Source organism: Dipteris shenzhenensis, chromosome 26, assembly GCF_047967505.1.
Source record: "Dipteris shenzhenensis isolate YYH24624 ecotype China chromosome 26, Dip_SZ_1.0, whole genome shotgun sequence".
NCBI lineage: Eukaryota > Viridiplantae > Streptophyta > Polypodiopsida > Gleicheniales > Dipteridaceae > Dipteris > Dipteris shenzhenensis.
The window spans coordinates 24,447,424-24,471,354 of record NC_141621.1 but is presented as its reverse complement, the minus strand read 5'-3'; the positions used below and the strand labels follow the sequence as shown (position 1 = coordinate 24,471,354).

At 41.2% G+C, this 23,931-nt stretch overlaps 1 protein-coding gene across 1 annotated transcript; it reads left to right on the top strand.

Moving 5' to 3' along the window:
- Window positions 1-4,542: 4,542 nt before the first annotated feature.
- On the top strand, window positions 4,543-8,815 carry LOC147884859 (uncharacterized). Its single transcript, XM_087397521.1, has 9 exons — window positions 4,543-4,668; window positions 5,348-6,223; window positions 6,515-6,580; window positions 6,870-6,936; window positions 7,073-7,173; window positions 7,329-7,373; window positions 7,498-7,998; window positions 8,166-8,265; window positions 8,405-8,815. The coding sequence occupies exons 2-9, from the start codon at window positions 6,074-6,076 to the stop codon at window positions 8,485-8,487; spliced, it is 1,113 nt and encodes a 370-aa protein (XP_087253647.1). The 5' UTR covers window positions 4,543-4,668; window positions 5,348-6,073; the 3' UTR covers window positions 8,488-8,815.
- The last annotated feature ends 15,116 nt before the right edge of the window (window positions 8,816-23,931 follow it).

Sequence of the window (23,931 nt, the reverse complement as noted above, 5' to 3'; positions counted from 1 at the left end):
AAATTTTCTAAACAATACATTTTATTACCCTTCACTAGTGGATTTCCTCTCAATTAATTATACATACACACATATATATATGTGTGTGTATGTGTGCACACGTGGGCGCATGTGTGTGTGTGTGCGCGCGTGCGCTATCAATAGGATAATATAATTTTTTCAACGTTCAACAAGAGGTTTAGCCTAGTCTTTTGCAAAAAAAAAAAGATCCTTAAATTCAACAATGTGTACCTTTGCATGGGAATTTCAAAACACAACGAGGTGGCTTGACGCAATGTGTAGGTAGTCTTTGAAAAAAAACATGAGAGAGAGAGAGAGAGAGAGAGAGAGAGAGAGATGGGGGGGGGGGAGGGAGGATGAAAAATGGATATTCCACCTATATCTCCTTTATATCCCTTTGAATGAAAAGCAATCTTGAAAAAGCCAAAGTAGAAAAGAAAAAAGAAAGCGCGTAATCTTACCCATATGTCAAAGCCCCCATGAACTACTTAATGGATTGTAGACTTTTTCTAGACTAGGGGACATAAAGTGGCATGTACTAATGTGAGGAGTTATGTCTAATAAACCAAGTGTTGTGTGAAGGGGACATTCACCGGTGGCCCTACTTGTTACTTGTGACTTAAATTCTAATAGGTGTACAGTTCCCATCATCCCAAAATACGTCCCCCCCAATTGAAAAGAATTCAAAAATGTATTAATTAGTAGAAAGGGGAGTGGAAACAGGGGAGCGGTGGAAAGCAAACGGGAAAGGTGAAGAGGAGAGTATTTATGAGGGAAGGGGGCCCCCACCCTCTTATGTACAAGGTAAGAATTAAAAACCCTTATGGTAAGAACTTAAACCTTATAGTATATGTTGAGAGATCAAGCTCAACATCATGTGATCATATGTGCATAGCACTAACCCAATAGAGTGCTATAAAAGAAAGGGTTAGATGCGCTAACCCTAATCCTCAATGGGTTTGTATATATTCTACATTTTCAGCTAAATCTAGTGTACAGTTAGTCATTTGTGGTGTGCTCTCTAGCTGTGCCCTCTCTCCTCATCTCCACACATCTCCTCTCGCCTCTTCATATTTGGTCATGGTATCAAAACATGGTTTTGCCTTCCGCTGAGGTGCCATCCTTGTGTGAGAGTGTGATTGATTGAGAGTTCTTGAGTGTTCTCTTCCATTGAGAGAACTTCCGCATTACTTGTGAGAATTTTCATCCATGTTGATAGAATTCCGTCCATTGAGTGAGAGAGAGAGTTTTCTGTCATTGCATGTGAGTAATAGAGAGAGAGATTATCTTCTTGGAGAAAGCCATGAACTCTATTTGAGAGATTGATTTAACGTTTCTTTCTTGTGAGGAACAGAGAGAACTTTAGAGCCTAGATGCATAGGCTACAACAAGCAAGGAGGACTGTAGCTCCTGCAACTCCTACAAGAAGCAGACTAGCAACTACAAGGTAGGCTGTGCCAAGGCCATCCTCAACGATACTCACCTCTAGCATAGAGCAATGACCTCATAGCGCCAAACGGCCCCCCACGGCTTTAGTGAAACACAAAGAGTAGCGCCTTGCTACTCCTAGCAATAGCTTCCTCAAATGGCTTCCTCACGGCTTTGCATAGTGCCAAACGACCCCCCATGGCTTCAGTGAAACACAAAGAGCAGCGCCTTGCTACTCCTGGCAATAGCTCCCTCAAACGGCTTCCTCACAACGCCTGAGTGCAGCTCCTCCAACAAAGCCTACGACAACTCTTCTATCTACGACAACAGATTAGCATGCAAGCGGCTCTTGTGCCATTGACAACCTTCTTAGCTACGAAGCCAGCGGGACACTCTACTCAACAAGTCTTTTTGCAAAGCCAAAGCCTACAAAGCTTCATCAACAAGTCTTCCAAGCTCCTGCGCCCAAGCTGCGACCTTCTGCAAATGGGCAACGGGCTATAGCTCCCGAAAGCTTGAACTCCTCCACGGCTCGCTCATAGACGCCCTAGCAATGCTTAGCAATAGCCTCTAGCGCCTCATTCATTCACTATGCACCGCTCTACTTTGAGACTGTGCCTCCACCCACGGCTCAGCCCATGCTTTAGAGCTCTAAACGAGCCCTACTCGAAGGCTGCAGTCGTGCGACACCTCCTACAGTAGCGGGAGGCCTACTTCATGATGTTGATCTTGAGGGAAGGTATTGAGAGATCACGCTCAACATCATGTGATCATATATGCATAGCACCATCATGTGATCATATGTGCATAGCACTAACCCAATAGAGTGCCATAAAGGAAAGGGTTAGATGCCCTAACCCTAACCCTAAATGGGTTTGTATATATTCTACATTTTCAACTAAATCTAGTGTATAGTTAGTCATTTGTGGTGTGCTCTCTAGCTATGCCCTCTCTCCTCATCTCTACTCTTCTCCTCTCCCCTCTTCATATTTTGTCAGTATATGTCCTTCACATGTAGCTAAGCTGTGATCTCTTGTGAGTGGGTGACACATGCCTTGATTTCAAGTCGGTCCTTTGCAAGAAAATTTGAAGCTATCGCTTAACCTTAGCTTAATTTGGGGTACTCTACCTTTTCACCTAACTAGAATGTTGGGCCAGTTGCTAACTATATGGGCTATTGTAAGTAGCTAATAATAGGTCACTTGATCTAATGGCTTCAAAAGTGCCACATGGCTTCGTAGGATTTTAGAGTTTCATAAAATGCTCTAGTGCTGGCAAAGTAAAAACCAATCGAATTTTCGAATTGAAAAATAAAGCCCTTTCCAATTACCTTTCTCTTGAGGTTAAATTATATGCATGAAATAATTTGTGGAGTTTTAAGGCTTTTAGAATAGATATTGGAAAATGTAGATTAGCAAACTAATGAAGGAAATAGGTGAGAGCAAGTAGGTGAATAGGGAAGAGGGGATTAAGCTTATTATAATACTTTAGGTATTTGACAAGATCACTTTCTAAAGATTGCAAATCTTAGATAGGCGGTGGGGAAAGAGTTGAATGGCGGGGACATGCATTCACACATACGATGCTCTCTCTCTCTCTCTCTCTCTCTCTCTCTCCTCAATTCATGCACCCAGATCTTGAGTGATGAAGATGGGATCACTCATTTGTAATCTACAACAAACACTAGTTTTAATGCTAAAGTACAGCTTATTTTTGTAGAGCAATGAGTTATCAACTTTGAAGTGCAAGAGTGTTTCATAAAATATAAAGGACCAGTGATGTAGATTGATCTTAGATGGGTGATGTGGCAGATTGAGCTCTTTTTGATAGGCATATATCTTGCCCACAAAAACCCTCAAAAGAGTTGTCGGCTTTAGGGTGTTGTGTTTGTCTACTAGCTCGAAAGCTTCTAAGGGGTTTACATAGGCATCTTGTCCTCATTTTGGACGAGGTGGGAGTCTAAGTTTGCCTATATAGAAGCTACACTTTTTGAAGTTGGGACATTAATTTGAGATTATGTGATGTCTATGTAGGAGCTACACTTTTTGAAGTTGGGACATTCATTTGAGATTGTGTGATGTCTACGTAGGAGCTACCCTTTTTGAGCTACCCTTTTTGAAGCAGGGACATTCATTTGTGATTGTGGGAGCCTATATAGTTGCAGTGTAATGTAAAAGGGAATGGGCCAGGGGAGACTTGGAAAGTCCATGGTCTATGGGCAAGCGACTGAAAGCGTGTGAGCCATTTTCCATGGACTTTTCAACCCAAAAGTCAGAAGGGAGGCTCGTAAGTTGTTAGATGATTAAAATTGATGGTGAGCTTAATGAATATGATATCATTTTATTAGTAGTAGGTCGATTGAGGGAGGGCCAAATTCGTTGATTGAACGATAGAGGTTAAGGGTGGGCCGACTTGGACCTTGAGAGTGAGGTGAACTATCGATGAGTTAAGAGGAACTAGACCGTGTGGAAACAGAATAAGCCAAAAGTGAGAACAGCCTAGAGATAAGCCCAAAGAAAAAGAAAAACACAAAAGACACCACCAAACAAACACACGCCAAGTAAGAAGAAAAGTGTCTTGCACGAAGGATGTGACACGTGTCAAGAATATTAGCCGTGGGATGGACGTAAAGATGGACGGTTCACAGAGATGCGCACGTGAAAAAACGGTGCCTGCGTGACGTGTCATAAGGAGGGACTTGCTTCGAAAAAAACGATAAAAACGGAATGGGCGCCCGCCATTTTACCAACGCGTGGACCGTGGAAGAAACTGGCAAAGGGACGCACGACAGCCGTTGGATGTGGGAGAAGATGGACGGCTCGCAAATGACCAAAACTTTTGGACCGTTCGATGAGTTCAAGATCGACCCCAGGCGATGGATGCCGTGCGATTGGCGCAGCGATGGACGGCTACGGTAAAAAAAGGAAAGGAAACGGCAGGAAAAGAGGAAATGACGTGTGAAAAGTAGGACTGTCGGATTGGAACGAGATGGACGGCTGGGAGAGGATCGTGGGGGAGGTGACAGCTGGGAGGCAGAGATGAGAGCCGTGCGATGGAGGGAGAGATGGACGGCTAAGAAAAAAAGATGGAAAAAAATTTCCGAAAAGAGGGAAATTTTGGGAGACTTGTCTTGCAAGTTCATCGTTTTCTTGGCGTGAATTTTTGTGGATTTCGACGACGAACTTCTTGATTTCCGTCAACAATCGTTCGTACGATTTGAAGTTTTTCCAATCTTTCCAGGTTCGTCGCCTATAATTTCTTGTTGTTTCTGATCCATTTCGTCGCAATTCTTTTGATTTCTTCCTGTCCCGTTTTTTCTCCTCTTCCTGCTGCAGCTCCAAGAAGTTCGTCCGATTTGTAGTTTTTCACGCTTTTTCTGTTCCATTTTCGTGCAATTCTTGATGCTTTTTCGTAGTTTCCCGTCCGGTCTTTCGAATTTGTTGTTGTCGTTGTTGTTGTTGTCGGGAGCACTGGCAATTGTTTCATCCCATTCGCTGTTCTTTTGCTTCGTTCTGGCTGGATTTTGGAACCAGCTCGAAGCAACAATTGCTTCGTTTTCGCCTGTTGATGCTGGCTCGATTTTCGCCTGTTGATGCTGGCTGGATTTTGGAACCAGCACAAAGCAACAATTGTCCTTCATCGGCTTTGCAGTTTTCTGCATCCATCTCTTTTTCTCAATTGGTATAAATCTTTGCAGTCCTCTCCATTTGCGATCCTCGAGTAACCATTTGAAAATCCTCAGTTTGTCTTGACAATAATCTATTAGCGTGCACTCAGCTGCTCGCATTAACAGCGAAAGATTATCTTTTTCCTCCTCCTTCGTGCTGTAAGCGGAATCGAGAGTCGAGAGTACGAAATGTTGTCCGTATTTCATCCACAGATCGAGGCGGGTTTGCTAAGCATCGACACATCTTTCCAGGTTTGACAGTAATCCGATCGCTGAAATCGACCTTGAAAAGTTGGAGATTGTATACTTCGATACAGAGAATTCTCTGTCGTTCAAACTTGCGTTGAAGAATTGCTCGAAAGAAGCGGCACAGCGCTTTGTAAATCGCAGCGGCAAAAGCTGAAGCTAGCTGACAGGCAGAAAGCGAGGTCACGACTGGTTCAACGTCGGCAGTCGAGTTGGTGAATTTATTGCTATCGGGGGTGCAATTGACTTTGAAATTGGCGGGACTAGATTGTATCGAGACATCGATCTGTGCAACCTTGGAATTGAAAGCATGGCCTGGAAGATTGTCTAATTTATCAGGATTCTGCACCATTCATATTTGAGATCTGGTCTCTCTCTGGGGATCTGCTAATTCGAGTCCAGAGTTCTTTCATTTCACCGGCTTGTGTTCGCTCTCCTCAGCACTTAATCTGCTTGACATTTTACGAAGTTTCATCTGCTGAGTTTCTCCTCTAAACTTCCGAGACGTCCGGCGCGGGTCTTCGTTGCCGCACTTTTCTGTCCAGTGTCATCATCCCACGGTGGCAGTTTGGAAGCTGATTTGAATCCTGGTCAAACACATATTCTCGAGTGACAGGATTGTCCGTCTGCGAGTGCGCAGTGCATAAACCAGTGTTGCTTTGCCAGCGACGTTTCAACTCAGAAACGAGCAGCGACTTCGTTGGTTCCGCACACAATCACAGGGCCGACGAAATGAGAGCGCCCTCGCTCTTCGCCTGTATCCCCGGATTGGCGCCTTATTGCTTTCTTCAGAGTTTAGAGAAGAATGAAGGGCTTTACGAGCAGGTGGATCAGGACAATATCCCGCCAAGGCTCCCGCCCTTGGAGATCTTCCCTTCAGATGTGAGTTCAATCTTGGGTCTGTTCTAAGTTCACTTCCGTGGCACATGTCACAAGTCTTGTATTTCTCGTTCGGATTTGCGAATTTGCAAGTCTAAATAGTGTCCAGTGTCGGCCTTTGAATAGTCACGCTTCTCCCGTGGATTGAGATTTGGCTAGCGAGTTAGAGCATTTTGCTAAATGATGGTCTGGCAACCTTATTTACAGTTTTGACGATCTTTTCTGTGAAGATGAACTTTTTGCTTCCTGTAATTTTGCATTAATGTAGCCGAAAAATTGTTTGTGCTTCAATAGGTTGTTAAATCGAAGTCCTTTGTAGCCGATTCCATCAATCTACCAGGAGGGCTTACCTTGTTAAAGGTAATAGCTTCCACACTCCTGTTATAAGTTTTCTCCAGACTCTTTCCGTTTACTGGTTTCGTATAACATCTAGTTTCAGGTAATGCTATGTGTCGGAGTTCTTCAGTCTCTTTCTTGATAGTACTTATTCGTCTATGCAGTCGTTTTCATATTGCTGTGATGATTAGCCACGTATTAGTACTTGTTATGCCTGATTATATTGAAGCTGCTGTTTTAAGTCTCATACTTTTGGAGTAGTTTTGTACCCAATGTCACAAGGCACGAATTTCCTGACATTGGACTTGGGCAGGGTCGAGTAAATACAGCAGATGTGCTTGGTTGGAGCAATGCTGATATTGTTGCTGGAAAATATGAAGGTGTGTCTGGTGAACACTCATAAGTTTCTTGTAATATTTATGTCATCGCGGACATCTTGCATCCTTCTATCAGATAAATTTTAGCGCCAGTAGACTGCTGAAATACATTTTTTTCGTTTGTGACAAAAAAGAGCAGGGGGACTGAGACTATCTGAATGTGCTATTGATCTGGTTAATACATTGTGCCGTGAAATTCAAGATGGACGACTCTCTTTTCGAGGAAAGCGTGTTCTGGAGGTTAGTATTTGCAGAAATCGTCTCTTCTCAACGAGGAATAATCAAGCTGTTCTCCATAGTGGCGTTTGGGCATGCATATGCGCATTCTATATTGTTAATAGCATAGTATACTTTTGACAAGATTAGATTCATCTTACAGAGTTTCGTGTGAACAGCTTGGGTGTGGCCATGGTCTACCAGGCATTCTCGCTTGCCTTAAGGTTAGCAATTTGTACTCTTGAATTGATATGCCAATTTTGTTGCTCTTGTGGGAAGGGGAGAGAGACAGAGAGAGAGGGAGTATGTCTTGTTGGTCGTGGGTTTAAAGTTTCCTTGGTGTGACAGGGAGCATCAACGGTTCATTTCCAAGATTTTAACGTTGAGGTCTTGAGAAGTCTCACTATCCCCAATGTGACTGCTAATCTAGAGCTTGCACAGTCTCGCCGGGGCCGTCTTAGCAATGCAGGACAGGCTACTGCTAAGTTGAGTCAGTTGAATCCAGAGCTACATTTTTACTCTGGTGACTGGGCAGATTTGGACACCGTGTTATCCTTGGTTAGGCCAGATGAAGCTGACCTGGCAGATGAGAATGACACCAGAATATCTGATTCGAGTGTCCGTGAGGGTGATTCAATTGTAGGCAATACTTGGGATGATTGCAATTATAAGAGCCTTCATGACTCAAGACATGATATGGTAAAGGCTAGGAGGCCATTGTCTGGAACCCGTGCTTGCGAAAGGGGGAATGATACTGGAGCTCTGGAGGGTGGATATGATATTATTTTAATGTCAGAAACCGTCTACTCTATTTTATCTTTACCCAAATTGCAGAACTTGATGAAGAAGGTGAGTGCCACTGAGTGGAAGAAGGCAACTAGTCATTTGTTTTCTTCTGGCTTTTGTCTATCTTGCGTTAAAATAGTGCATATCAATTATCAAGAAATTTCTAAGGGCCCTGAATGTTTTTAGTGGGCAAGCATTATCCCGTCTAATGATTCCTAGCCTCCATGCAGTGTCTTCGACCACGTTATGGAGTAGCATACTTGGCTGGCAAAAAGAATTATTTTGGTGGAGGAGGAACCAGGCAATTCAAGTACATAGCGGAGGATGATGGTGAGATCTTTTGAAACCAACCATCTGAAAAATATCTCAGTAACTCATGTGGCCTTTTGTAATTATTTGAAACCCGTTTTCAACCTTTGGAGTGAAAATTGCACCTGTCATATTGATATCGTGGTTTTGGATGTTGTAGGGGTTTTGGGGGCGCATCTTGTTGTGGATTTTACAGAGACTTCATTCAACACCAAGGAAATATGGAAGTTCTTTTATAAGTAACGATGGAAGTCGCCATATATACGTATACTCACAGATGTTAAGAGTGCAATGCCATTGTCCATTGATTATATATTCAGTCCTCTGCCGCACTGGGCAGGGAGGAATCACCTTCTAGCTATCCCCAACCTACCCCTTCTAGGGATTTCAAATTCTAGTAAGAAGGGGGGGTAGTGGGCTGGCAAAGGGCAACAAAATAATTGATACAAGGATTACGTCTCGATTGTGGAGAAACCACGAAGCTTGTCAGTTCCAGCAGGAGTAATTGATATCCACAATATTTTTTAACTTGCAGAACTTTCCATGTAGTTGCTATGTGCCATGATCTTGATGTATTAATCTACTGAATTATTTGCCTTTCTAGTCTTTTCGGATTCGAAGCCTTCCTTTTCATCCAATAACGTTCTTTCTGTTCGAATGTGCTTTGTGAGTTTCCGTTCTTGGACATCTCTACGAAGCTTTGATACATCTTTTTTGTAAGTATCGTTAGTTTGTTCCAATGAAGATGGAGGCCCGAGCATTGAAGCTTGCAATGTGTGCAAAGGGCATGAAGCTTACATGATTCTTTTCACCAGTTGTGCCTGTACCAACCACTGAGCGGAAGCGACCCTGCCATGTCCTCCCCATGTGTGACCTTGATTGATCGAGTGATACGGTGACGTTTGCAGCTACGCAGGCAGCCTCAAACAAAGAATGGCTACGGCTGCATTATCCTACATTCCATTTACGTGTCATTTAGCCGCACTCATGGGGCTTGCCACCTCAACCATGGGTCATGAGCCCTCTTGTTTTATTTTATACATTCCACATCACTAACCAAATTAGTTACATAGTTATTGGTCGATTATTCCTCGGGATGCCCAAGCTTGGGTCAATTGTACACATGGAAGGTTTTGAGATGTTGCTTATTGAAAGGTTTAGGCCCTTGAAAGTGTACTCCATTCTTCTCGATAGAACCTTCTTAACCAACTCATGATTAAGGTGACCATCAAAACACAAGAGTTGGTTTCCCTCTTTGAAAGCCTTCTCTTATCCCTCCTGATTTTGAGCATCCAACATGATCTTCTGCCATTTCTTGACCTCTGTATGAAGAAAAGCGAGCATCTTGTCTCGTTGCACTTACCAATTGCAAAATGGGTTTTTTGCCTCCTTTGCAAACTTGATGCTAGCCACAATGTTGGTATCTCTCAATTCATTGTGTATATGCATTTGAATCGAGTATGTCCAGTTGTAGCTTTATGCTTGATCTTCTAGGTTCATATTGCCTCAGTCATCTTCATATCCCACGTGGCCAACATGATCGTAGATGGTGCTTCTTACTCATGACATTCCATTAACAAACCAACAGGAAATGCAAACAATGGTTTGGAATGATTTGCATGGGGATAGTCATGTGTAATAAACATAGGGAGGATTAGGGAGTCTAGAGATGCATTTGCTCCAAACAAGCTTACAATGTCCTATTGAAAGTTTAGCTTTCTTCCAACAAGAATTATGATATGCACTTCATGATGTGGAATGAAAGATTGTTTAGGAAGAAAGGGAAGCTAAAGGCTAGAACATAATGCATAATGGCATTCCTAATTTAATCCCAAAACACATCCAACAAATCTACTAGACACTTTAATAGGCCTATGCAAGTGTCATCTCATCTCAATGCTTATGAGAAAGAAAGGATCTTATGGGCAAGATCATATACAGACACATGGTTGCCACGTGCCACATGAGTGTGACATCTCCTACGAGGACACATATGTGGACATGCAATTGTAAAATCCTTCATGTGGTCTTGGGTCCCACCTGTGGCCAAGCACATGTCGTGCATTCATGTAAGATCACCAAGTGTCAGCCTTGCTATTTTGTTGACCCACAAGGCATCTGGTGCACATAATACCCATTGATCCACATGGCCCATGTGCATTGCATCCATAGAGCTCCATTGCATGTCCATCGTGTCATCGAGTATGTTGGGGTGGCTAGGGTTGCCGTGTCATCCTTGGGGTATTTAACCATGAGTAACTCTGGATCTAAGGAGCTTAAGCTAGTCTAGGGGGGATAAAAACATGATGAAGAGCTAGACTAAATAAGCACATGCTCAAGTTAAATTAGGTTACAAGATTGTGACTTGAGAACTTGCACATGTGAATGGAGTACATACTTGCACATGTGAGTGGAGTACATTGCTTGCTCACATGTGGGATAATGCTTCCTTGCTATGTGGTAACATGCTCTTGCCTTCATACCTTTACCTATGCCTTGCCCATATCTTTTGCTCATGGCACCACAACCAACACCTTTCCTTAGTGCCATGATGTATTTGTTAATGAAGGGTGATAAGATGTGAATTACAAAAGAAAATCTATCACTTCACATAAATTGCTATTTAAGGTGGTAAAGTGTGGTATTGCAACATGTCAATACCTCCCTTGGGCACTTGAATACCTACTCATAGGTGGTCAAGTTCAAGAAAAGAAAAGACTCATATGGTGACCTTTAACAATCATGGGCTGAGGTGGTAAGGCTTGTTGATTGCTCTTTTACTTTCCAAATGTGAGTTGATGGAGTTTTTCTCTTTGCTCGATGAAGACTCCTTAGTGCTGGTTTCGTGCTTCTTCTTTCTACTTTCTTGATGTTCTTATTCTAGATCTTGGTCTCTTCCTTGCTCTTGTGATTTACTTCTTGGCTTTTGGCCTTTGCTCTTTACTTGACTCTTGGCTCTCTAGTATCTCCTTTGATGTGGACTTGACAATTCTTGTTGCATGATGCTTTGTTTTTATGTGCCTATGATCCATTATGTGTGAATGTCATATAGCCTTTTGTCCTGCATAGGATAGTGCTTTGTGCATTCATGATTTTGATGTGCTATGCCATTTGTTGCAAAGGTCTTACAAATTTAATTCTTTCAATATTGGCGATGTCTAATTGCATACAATAGTTTTGATGTGAAGACCATAAACAGCTTGAAAAAATGGTCACTTTTCTTTTATGGAACACATGCAAATTCTTCCTCGATAAAAAGTTATGGATTAGCTATATTAGATTTAAAGTGATTGTCAAATTTTGACCCCCCCCCACACACACACACGCACGCACACACACACACACGCACGCACGCACGCACACACACGCGCATGCCATGAACGTACATACTCACGCATGCATGCACATGCATACATGCACATGCACACACACACACACGCGTGCAAAGGGGATATTGATCTAATTATCATACTGTAACCTCTAATGTATGGCATTGTCTAGTAGAATAGTTTAATTTTAAAAAAGCATGAATCAAGTAGAGCAAAGGTGGTAGTTACCTTTTAAGAAAGCGCTTGATATAGATGTGGGCTTAAATTTGAATTGTCATTATTTTATGATGTGGACGATATTTTGTTGAGAAGGCTTAAATGTCTTTGGTTATTTTGGGCTCATTGAGTTTTGTACATGGATTACTTGTATTTGTTGAGAAAGTATCTCTTTTGTCAAGGTACTTTTAGCTCAATGTGCTTTAATGAATTATTATAAATACTCAAGATGGGGAAGTAGGAGCCACCCATCAAGATCCCATTGAGAGGGAGAGATTGTAGCCATAGAGTAGAGAGAATATTTTGGAATAGAAAACTTCACTCGAAAACCTAAGGAATGGAGAAAAATAAACAAATGTGGAGTAGAGAGAGAAATATTTGCAATCCATACTTAAAAACTTTCATCTTGTTGGACTTTCTAAAAACATACAGTCTTTTAACTCGTCTTGAAAATAAGAATCCCATGTACTCCATCTTGGCCAATCTCAAAGTCTAAATCCACCAACTCAATGCTTGGTAATTTAAAAGTGAGGGATCAAGGAGGATCAAAACACCATGACAGAGACATAAGGTAGGCAATACTCAATCTATTGCAATGTATATTCAACAATACATGATAGGCTTCTTATATAGAGAGAGCCCTTTGAATAGTCAACACCTATGGGATCCTCTGATCCACGTCTCTCCTTGTGGATGTCCTCGATCCACATTCTCACATCATGTAGTCCACATCCTAGGGTGGCTACTTTAATACATTTTTATACCATACCTTAGCCTCTAATATGTGCTCATGGCACCATATCTCAATACCTCCCCTTGGTGCCATGATCCTTTGGCTACTACAAGGTGGTTAGATGTGAGTTACAAGATCAAATCGTCCCTTGGGTGATTTCACAACTACTCTCAGGTGGTCAAGTTTGTTTACAAGAATATAGGCTAAAGGTGGAAAGGATGTTGCTTCTCAATACATAAGGGAGGAGTAGTGGAGCAGTTTCCTCGGACAAGTAGGCTTCCAAAATTGTCAAAGTTGCCATCTTCTTACTATGTGTGTATGTTTGTGTGTATGTGTGTGTTGTGTGTGTGCACATGCTTGCATGTATGTATGTATGTATACATGTACGTACATACGCATGTACATACCTATGTATTTCTTCTTTCAATTCTTATGCTTTTGTGGAATTCCTTCATCTCAATTCTAGCTTCATAGCTAGCAATTCTATCACTAGGGAAGTTACTTATACCAAAGCTATGATAGCATGGTGGTAGTCCTCATATTTTATATCATGGTTATATTTTTTATTTTTACTAATTGGCTAATTATAGTTGCAAGTAATTGGCATGTGATGTCATCAAAATTACCTTTTAACCCAATAGAAAATGAAAAAATAACTTTGTGCATCGTGACTACATTTGTTAGGTTTCAACTATGTATCTAAAAAAGGCACATATAATAGTTTAGGTTGGTGCTTCGAGAATGGAATCACAATCCTACACATACTACTACTACTAGTACTATGTTTTGATTTGGGATCTAAAATAACTTGGATTGGTGGTAGTTCAAATTGTATACCTATATTTGATTCACCAGTATTGATATTGAGAGATGCAGTAATATTTCTTTGGTGCCAATAGTGCTACCAATAAATCCACTTGTTTCTTGTCTAACATGCAAAATGTTGGGGATCCTTGGTATGTTAAACGATTAATGTTGGGTATCCTTGCTATGTTTGGTTGGCATATTTTGGCTCTGTGATGCTTTAGATGTTAGTTCTACTACTAGGAATGCAAGACTAGAATTACTTTGGTTGGTTCTACTTGATGGCTATGTGATAGGTAGATTGAGAATAATAATCTCACAACCTTGGTACATGTTTTAGGCGCGCTCATTGTTATGAGTGAAACCTTTGTCAAAGTATTTCAACAAATAGGGAAACATGATCTATGCATGGTGGAGGCCTACTAGCATGCTAATTCTAAAACCTTCCTTAGTAGGACTCATAAGTGAGATAATTGGTGTAAGCACTATGATAGGTTTGCTTGGGTGGGGATTCAACACCGGTACATCCTTATAGCTTGCAATACCAATAGACAATGCATCTTGGCACCATAGATGAAAAGCATCTTAATTTCATAAGCTTTAATGATGCTAAAGTACCAATGGCACATAAGGAAAATGGTCAAGTACTAGTAAGAAAATTGCTAGAAATTTTAAAATTAAAAGATTCTAGAACATGATATTCCTCAATTAAAAGATATGTGAACATTGCATGAGAACACTAATGGTTAACTTCTAGACTGATGCTAGCTTATTTTAATTAGCATGGTGAGCATTTGATCATCCTTGAGAGTGAAATGATCATTAGTTTTCCTACTATATATTTTCTTGTGAAAAATAGTATGTACCCTAATGTGAGCGATGAATATCCTATGATTTAGCCTCATTGACATATGAAATTGGTCTAGTCATTGACTAACTTTTAGTTTTGTCATTTGCTTTAATCACCAATTGATGTTTTCTAATCTCCTTAACTTATCAAAGAATATTGTGGCATGATGATAGAAACTAGAGTGCTCCTTGTACTTGATGTATTTTGTACCAATACCATTTATCTTATAGCTTTTTGGTATGGCATCATGGTGTGGTTGGCCTTGTGCATATGAAAGATTTTGTTCCTTATTCCCCTCTTACGTCAAAAGTACTTGTGAATGAGTTATACTTGAGTGGCATAAGTGATGTGATTTGGTCAGTAGTATGCTTGGCTTTACCTTCTTATGCTCAAGGATCCCACACATACCCCATTACATGGTATGTAATTGAGGCTTCCCTTGAAACTTGCTTCATGCCCTATTAAGCTCACTTTGCTTCTATAGGGTATGCTCATTTTTAAAGTATATATTGGTCTCACATGTCATTGACGAATGGTATACTATTGTCTTATCTCCTCACTATTTGTCTTAACTAAATTGATAATTTAAAGGCATAGTCTAGCTTCCATAATAGAAATTGGGCTAGGCTTTTATGAAGAATGGTGGTGAGAGCAATGAGAAGTCTAACTTTGCAGTACATATATTATAAAGAAAATTGGAATGTATGCATTTTCATCCCTTAGGGTTAGGGTTAGGGTTAGGTTTGTCTCATAAACCTTATCTTATTCAGAGTATAGGTGAAATTTTACACGATTCTCAACACCCCCTCTTAAATTGCACTATATAAGTAGAGGGACCTTTGCAAAAGTTTTTTTGGATTTCTTGTTGCATTTATGGCAATAAAGAAGAAAAATCCCTCTAAAATTGCTATTGTTTGTGGAACCATGTTGATGTGGAGGGAAAGTGATTTTTTAATGGAGATGTTAGCAACTAATCAACCTTCTCCTTTGTGGATGAAGCATGAATGAAATAGGATAAGGTTCCTTCTGGATGAAAATTGTTGAGTTGTGAATTGTTTAGATTGAAACACTTTGTATGTGGAGTTTCAACCATAGATTGGTGATGTCATCTTGGACCAAATATCTACATTTGATTAGCAAGGATTCATTTAATTCTTCTAAACTAGTGTGTGAATGCTTAGTGGGACGTGCACATGGGATCACATCCATGAAGTTCTATTGACTTGTTTGAGCTAGTGTCATACGAGAACTAACGTGAGTTGTCACATATATGTGTTTCATCATAGAAATAGTGTTCAATTTTTGGAGAATTGTTCATAAGAGATGCTTGATAAAGGAAATAAGATGCAAATTCTAATGTGAAAACTTGAAAAGCTTTTCATGTGCCTAAGAGACTATTGTTGATTGTAGATGCTTGATGTGCTTTGTCACATTGGATGTGATGATGATATTACATATCTAATTGTCTATGCCAAATTTGTGTTGCGAAACTAGATGTGAAACGCTTGATGTAGCAATCTTCGTTAAGTTGTTGCATGACTTTCTCTATCAAATGTCAATGCACTACTACTTTATGATGCTAGCTTGCTCCAATAATTGATGAATTAATCTAGGTATTATGTAATCATGATGGCATATTGATCTTTATTGACAAAGATTCAATGTTTCTTTGTGTTTCACACTTGTCTAAATGAGCCAAAATCTAAGATATTGACTAAAGTAAAGACATCCCACTTGAAGTCTAATGATGGCATACTTTCCATCATCAAACTAAAGAGATGTCTTCAAACACTAAAGAGAAGCCTTGAAACATCTTGTTGAGGTAAAGAGATGTCTTCAAACATCTTGTTGATGAGACAGTGATTAAAGAGTTGTTTGTCTGATCATAGCACACTTTGCTTGATGTTCGAATCCACTGCAAGAGCTCTATCTTGATGATGTAAAATGATGTCCATTTGTTGCAAACTACATCTACAAAGGTTGCATTGTCATAAAGTGACATAAAATTTCCATTGCTTGAGGTACAATGTATAAAAGAGTTGATGTTTGGATTGTCACAGTTTGAAGCTAGATTTGCTACGGTCACCCCCAATGTAGTCACTTTATAAAAAGCTAGTATAACACATACAAGCAAGAACACATTTGAAATACCCCAAGAGTTAAAGTTTGTACATTTTCGTGCATAATTGTTTACCTCTCTTCTGTACATATAATTGTATTTTTTAATTTGAAATTCCTCTTCGTACATGTACATACCATAGTTGTATTAGATATGTTTAAATTTCCTTCTTTTTTTTAAAAAGAGGTCTACTCAGTTGATCCATCAGGGTTTTCATCCTCTACACCAAGTTCCGAAATGGATTCATTCTTCTTTTGTTTGAGGTGGTTTAGCTTGGTCTTAACATCCTACTCATTTACTTCCTAGCAAATACTCCTAAGGACACTTTCATTCGTTAAAAATATCCAAAACATCCTATGGGGAATATATTAAATCACCTATGTACCATCTTGCTCTCAGTGCATGGAAATAGTTTTTGAAGTCATCCTTGGTTGTACACCCATTGATGGTGCATACGTAGAGGAAACTTTGCAGATGGTTGTAAGGATCTTTATCCTCATCTCTCTGAAGTCTTGAAACTTATCGGATTATGAGAGATATAAGAGATCAAATCTATCATTAGCTACTCAACATCCTAGATATTTAGGGTGGAAGAACAATGAACCCGTCCTTTAAAAAATCTCAATAAGAGCCAAAATTTGGGTTAAGGGGTTAAGTAAGTTGTCAATGGGATGTGATTAAGTCCTAAAATAGGTAGTAATTTACAACAAATATTTTTTAAGTTAGTGGTGCAAACATGGAGGCCAAGATTGCCAAACTCTTTGGTGTATTTAGCAAACCTCAGTATATGAGTACATTAGTTGTATAGAGAACACAATATAGGTTTAATATAAATAAAAAATTCCAAGTTAGGGAAGTATGTCTAGCCAAACTCAATAGAGTACCTTGAATGAATCCCCAAATTCTATCTCCAATATAATACTCTCTAGGGATAGATGTTAAGAAATACAATTTCTATAAAGAAATGGATAAAAGATTTGCTACTCCACCATACTTTTTGACAAGACCTCCTTGCCACTAGTGAAGTGAATAACTTGATGCATCTTTGAAAATCAATTGCAATAAGAGGAGTCATATATGCAAAAACGCCTAACATAAAAATGCATCACAAGCATTACTCATTATACAAGGAAAGTTTGGGAAACGCGTGGTGTCATAAAAACTAAAATATACAACCACCAAAATCTCCATAAAGAAAAGCAACTTGTGGTGGATTGCGCATGCTAGAAATTCAACCTTCACACCTCCATTTGCCTTCGATGGGACTCATAGTTTGAGGCTTGGCTGTATGAGATCCCCAAACATGTGGCCACCTTGGCCAAACCAAGTAGATTCTGAGCCCCGTGGCAAGAATCGTACAAAAAAACTATTCTTGACGATAAAGCAAGAGGCACATTCGTTCAAGAGTTTCAAAAACTAACAAAAACTTGGAAAAGCTTGGAAGTGCTAGCCACAAGACACCTGTTCACACGTGGAGGCTCTAGGGTTAAAGCCTCATGGTCGTCGATGACGTCTACGAGTCAGATGTGAGGTTGGCTATCGGGATGGACCGGCCTCATCTCTTGTCGAAGTGCGAGGAGGGGAACATGGTGGCTCTACTTCAAAACATGGCCCCTTGGTGGCCAAGGATATATGTTGCTAATATCAACAGGGGGTCGCTCGTGGTTGGTGAGCCAATCCAGAGTCCAGGCTTCGGCTACTGGATCTTCGGATGGAATGTGAATATCCAATGTTGTTGCAAAATTGGTTCGATATCCCTGGACCTTGCTAACCCACTCCTACCACTTCACCCCGGATCCTTGCATAAGTTGCAGATATTATCGTGCATCGATTTAGCTTCCGTTACGTGGCTACTATTGATTAAATGCTCGAGCTCCCGCAAAAGTTTATCATAGTAGATGGGTAGCTCGGGCATAGTAGGCTTTGGCAACTAACGTACTTGGACGAAAAACCTGCTCTCGGTCCTAAAATTGTTGTGCTGCCTTTGAGTGCACTCCTCGACAAAATAATTGAACGCTCTGATCGCTCGATCGTATACAAAGACTATTTGCTATACATGTTCTAAAACATCTTGGTGCATAGAGTGTGAGGGAGCAAACATTTCTATTGCTTCGGTATGCCAATAGACCCGATAACAAAAGGGCATCTCCTCCCGACCTCGAATGCGACACAAAATTTCCATGGTGAAAACTGCAATGGGGAGATCCTCACCTGGAAAAATGGGCTCGGCTTCAGCCATTTGCTCCGTCTGCACCTCTTTCTTTGTCGTCTCTGCAAAAAACTAGACCTGCACTGCTGCGTCCTCACAACTGCAGTCCGTTTGGGTTGCTTGCTCAGTACTCACTACTCGGTTAAGGTCCTGTGCCGTGATCCCTTCTGTCCCCTTTGTATGTGAGGCACCTCCCCTGGGCGTGGAGTACTAGCTTGATGTGACCACCTGTTCGCTCGGAATAGAAGGAAGAAGCTCACCAGTTTAGCCATTGGCACCGTCATTATCTTGTGGCTGTCCGCGAGGCAGGTTGTCTGGGTGCTCGTCAGGCACTTGGAGGAGAGGAATTAAGTGTTGGAGCTTTTGATACCTATCCAGCTTGGCCTGTAATTTTGGGTCTCCTCCTTTAATGCCTGCTCTTCTACAGTCGCCTCCCTTAGGCGCACATTTTCCTCCTCTAGAGCCTCGAGCTCGCCTCGAGCTCGTCTGGAGGTACCTGCTGCCACCAATCCTCTGTGACCTTTTTCTGCAAGCACTGCAGGGCATGTTGCAGTTTTACATTTCTCCTGACAATAGTGACAACTTCTGCATGGGCCTTGCATGAAATATCCTTGAGATGGGCCACTTCTTACAGCAGGTTACCATAGTCTGTTTGCATCTCATTGTGTGCTTGCTGCAACTGCGAGTGAGCCTGAATTAACTCTCTTTGCTATCCTGTTGAGTTTTCGATGGTCGCTCCCATTCCAATTATCTCTGAATATCCAATGTCGCTCCCATTCTTGACGTTCTTGCTCCTGTTCCTGGTCCTTTTTTTGCTCTTGCTCCTGCTCCTGCTCACCCATCCCTTGTTCATCCTGCTGATGTTGTTCATGGCCTGCCCTGTTGAGTTTTCGATGGTCGGGCTTCAAATAGCAACTCGAAGACTCGGGACAACAAATAGTAAGGGAACAAATGCTTCTAAACCGAACGCCATACAAAAGGGTGTAAGATTTGTAGTTACCTTGTAAGCAGTGCGATAAGCTCATAAGCAGAGTGTAGCTTGGTATCCCATTCACCCTTAGCGGACTGTACTGTCTTAGTGAGAATGAGTTTCAATTTCTTATTAGTTGACTCGACTTCACCATTACCACGAGCATAGTAAGAGCGGAGATTGTATGCATGATTTTGAATTCCTTTTTGAGTAACTGCATCATATCATTGAGGAAATGTGTCCCTTGATCACTGACAAGCTGGAACAGGCATCCATACTTGCATATGATCATTTTCATAGATGAACTTAACTCTACTCCAAGCCGAGTTGTCTCGGAGTGCCTTAGTTTATGCCCACTTAGTAGCATAATTAGTGGCAACGATGATATATTTATTTTGAGTGAACTTGGTTAGTTTAAACGGACCAACAAAATCCAAACCCCAGTGCTAAAAGGCTTCCCAAGGCCTAGTTAGTTAAGGCATAGATTGATTAGACAATAACAGTCCAATGTGTTTGCAAACATCACATTGCATACACCTGGTCTGTGCATCCTTGAATAAGGTTCCCACCATATTCTCGCTTGTAACATTTTCTAGTAATTAAATCCCCTTGGAAATGTCCTCCTAACAAGATCCAAGTGAGCCTCCTGCAACACAACTCATTCATGTGGTAAAATCGAACGGCACAGAATCCCATCTGCACACTGACGATAGAGTTGCCCGCCAATCAAAGTGTATTTCCAAGCCTTTAAAGCTAGTTGCTTGCGTTTGTCTGGAGGCATGGTTTTAGGAAATGTGCCTTTAGACAAGTAATCCACCAACTCCGCATATTCATTCATCAATTGCAAACAATTCAGCATCTGACAATTCCATATAAACGCATATGTTTCTTCGGGTGCTGGTAACTTTGACAAATAGTAAGATCCCACATGGCTCTTTCTTGGCTTATGAATAATTTTGAAGTTGTCTTGCAGCAGAAGCATCCAACGAACAAGCCGTCCTTGAATGACAAGCTTATTATGATAAGATAAAGTAAGGCTTGATGATCAACATAAAACACAAAGTGGTTACCGAGTAAATAGTGCCTTAACATGGCCGAGTAGAATACCAACTCGGACACATAACACACTCTTAGCTGAATTTAAAGAGATACCCGCTTGTCTCCATCTCAGAAAGACCTTCTCCAGGTATCCTATGTGACTGATATCTGAGGAGTATACACAGAAATCATCTAAATAAATAGAAATGAGCTCGGTGAGGTAATCACAAAAAGTGTCAACCATAAACTTCTGGAAAGTTGATGGGGCACTTCTTAATCCAAAAGGCATCACTTTAGTTGCATAGGCACCCCATTCTGTAATAAAAGCAGTTTTCGATTGATCGTCTAGAGCCATTATAATATGGTTATACCCACTATAACCATCTTGATAGTGGTTACCAAAATTTCCTCATCAACCCCTAGAGTATCAATCACAAGCATAGTAGCTAAGGATTGCACTTCCTTTGGTTGCTCAGAGGACTCCTTGATTTGCTGAGCAAAGAAGTCACGACCATATGCAACTAATTAATAAGATCTCTCATCCTAAGCACGAAGTCTTGGACACATTCTCCCTTGTTTTGCATTAATTCACTCAGCTTTGTCCTCACATCCTTCTCGTCAATCTCCTGTCAAAACCTTCGCAAGAAAGCTTCGGACATTGTATACCAATCGGAAAAATACCCAATCAAAAACTGATTGAACTGTACGATCTTCGTCATCCACGCCTTTGAAAATTTGGAACTTTACCTTGATGTTGGAGCTCGACTTAAAACTTTTCCGCACCAAAATCCGCGTAGGCAGGTCTTCCGCTCGGAAGAACCTATTCACTAACTCCACATCTATCATAACCGCCTTCATGGTTGTGAGGTCGTTGTAGATTCCTCCTGACCGATTAGTACTGTCTCTAGGTCTTAAGGGTACAGCTTGACGTATTCTTGTCGACCAATAGTATCTCTGTGTAATGTGAGAGAAACTCGGGCAAATTGCCTTAGTTGCTCCTCATTCACCTCGGATCTTCAATGGTGCCTCTCTCCATCAAAAACACGCCTGTCTTCACGACAATGAATCCTTTGTCCATCAATCGTAGCCGGTCTTTTGTCTTCATACCTTTCTCGACGCAAGCTTCTAAAATGATAGCCAAGTATCGTCGAAGACACTCTCGTCGCTCTCTGAGTTGGTCTTCTTGTTCATTTCGATGCTCTATTGGGGAGGTAGCCATATCCAAACTCTTCGTAGATGAGTGCTTGGATTCCATTTGCCACGACAAACCTTTACTCGCCAATCTTCCGAGACGCCTCGACCCGAACCATCGTTCTGACCTTCTACATAATAGCCAACTTCCACCCCTCTGGTAGTGTAGCCGAGTCTCTCTTCTCGTGCTTGTCACTCCAGTTGGATAGTTGCTTCTGCCAGCCTCCTTCGAGCGTTGAACTCTAGTTCCGAGACTACCTTACTTTGCATAGTCGGATGTAACCACTCCGTCTAGCTCAAATACTCTTCACGTTTGGCAACGTATCTTCTTCGTCTCTCTACGCGTGTGTCAACCATTGCTTAAGTCAAAAAGTAGTCGAAGAGCAATCCCAGTACTTTCTATGTTCCACACACTAGTCTTCAAGCACACTACCAATTGATGGCACTCATCTGGAGTTACTTGAATAAACTCTCTAGTAGCCCACGAGTCCCAATAGTCGTTTCACTTCGTCGCGGGCTAGCCTGAACTCTCTTTCTTATTCTACTCTGACACTAAGCTTACCAACTCGATTCTCTAAATCTCCTATCCTGATAGCTCGTTAACTCGGAATTCTCTTGACCCTTCCCCAATAGGATAAAACGTTGATGCTTCTAATCCCTCGCTCGGCTAACTCAAAAGTGATCGGTTTACGACCCAACCCGATGCTATGCTCGCTCTTCCAATCTTAAGGAGAGTGTGCTCGGGTGCAGAACAGATACCAACAAATTAAACACTTAGTGATCGGGGTTAGCTATCAGAGAAGAACTGTGTGAGAACGCAAAAACACCGAGTTATCAGCATACTTAAACAATGAAGTGAACACAACAATATTGAGCAGAATAGATAACCAATTCACATCTATTGAATCACAACCAAGCCGCCTCGGCTTGCAATGAACATTCCCCTAACAACTCAAGTCAAAGGAAGAGAACTACACTGCTCTCTTGTTCTCTTCATTGCCTATTACAACAGATAACTACCTAAAGAACCGCCTTCTAAAAGGGTGTGCACTCAATTCGCCAACCTCCATTCTCCCATTGGCTGCGTTGCCACGATCAATTGCACCTCTGTTGTGCTCGGCCAACTCCACCTCTTCCAACCAAGGTGTGTCCTCATACGCATCCACACTCATTTGATAGGCATGAACCAATGTTTACGTTAATGCTTGTTTTCCCATTTGAGTGCATGAGATCTTTCCATAAGCAAGTAGCTAGCACAAGACAAGACTGCAAGTGAGAATGATGCTGAGAGGATATGAGGAAAACTCTATACAACAGGCACAATAAGCTCTTATCCCTTGACTATTGGGAGTGAGCCCGCGGGTAGTTAGGCGGCTAAGGAGTTGGGCCACATGTGGCACATCAATGGTTGGTGCTGTGAGGCTGACAATAATAAGAAGGAAAACAGAATTAAACATTGCAGTTACCAGAGAGCTAGCACACAAATACTGAAGGACCTCAGCCACAAAAAGAATGAGGGACAAATACTAAAATAAATAAAGCAAAGATCATGGAAGCTGAAGCAAAAACAAATCAATCACGCACTCTTTTGACTTGCAAACAGTAACATGTTTCTGTGGCAGCATGTGAACCTCAAAAGATTAAATCCATGACAATAGCTGGCGACCTTCATAGAAGTGACAAAATGAGGGAGAGCGAGCATGAGGACACAAAAATTCTTATACAACTCGCTATTATGCTGCCAAAGTGGCTCGTCTTCATAAAAGTAACAAAATGAGAGAGAGAGAGAGAGAGAGAGAGAGAGAGCACAGCTATGCTTCATGTTCGCATCCCTACCCCAAGCATGCGCTACCATCTGGATTTCAAGAGATTCTAGAATCTATTGGGTAGGCCTAGTGATTATTAAAACAAAACATCTGAAGTGAGCAAGAGAGCCCTGGGAGTGACTTTTAAGGTATTTATTAAAGTGAAGCATGCAGTGTCTAATAATTGAGAATGAAGTAGAGAACATTCAAATGAGTATAAAGTAGAACAAAGTCTTTTATAACCTCAGATGAGAATAAAGTAGAGAATATCTCTGCAATGAGCCAACTCAGCCCTGTGATTTCCCACAGATTGTGAATGACCCGTTTTCTTCCAACTATGAGTTCTGCTGCCAATTTGCAAAGAATTGTCTGCATAGACAATGGAGATGAATGCCAAGACCCGCAAACCACTTCCAGATCTGG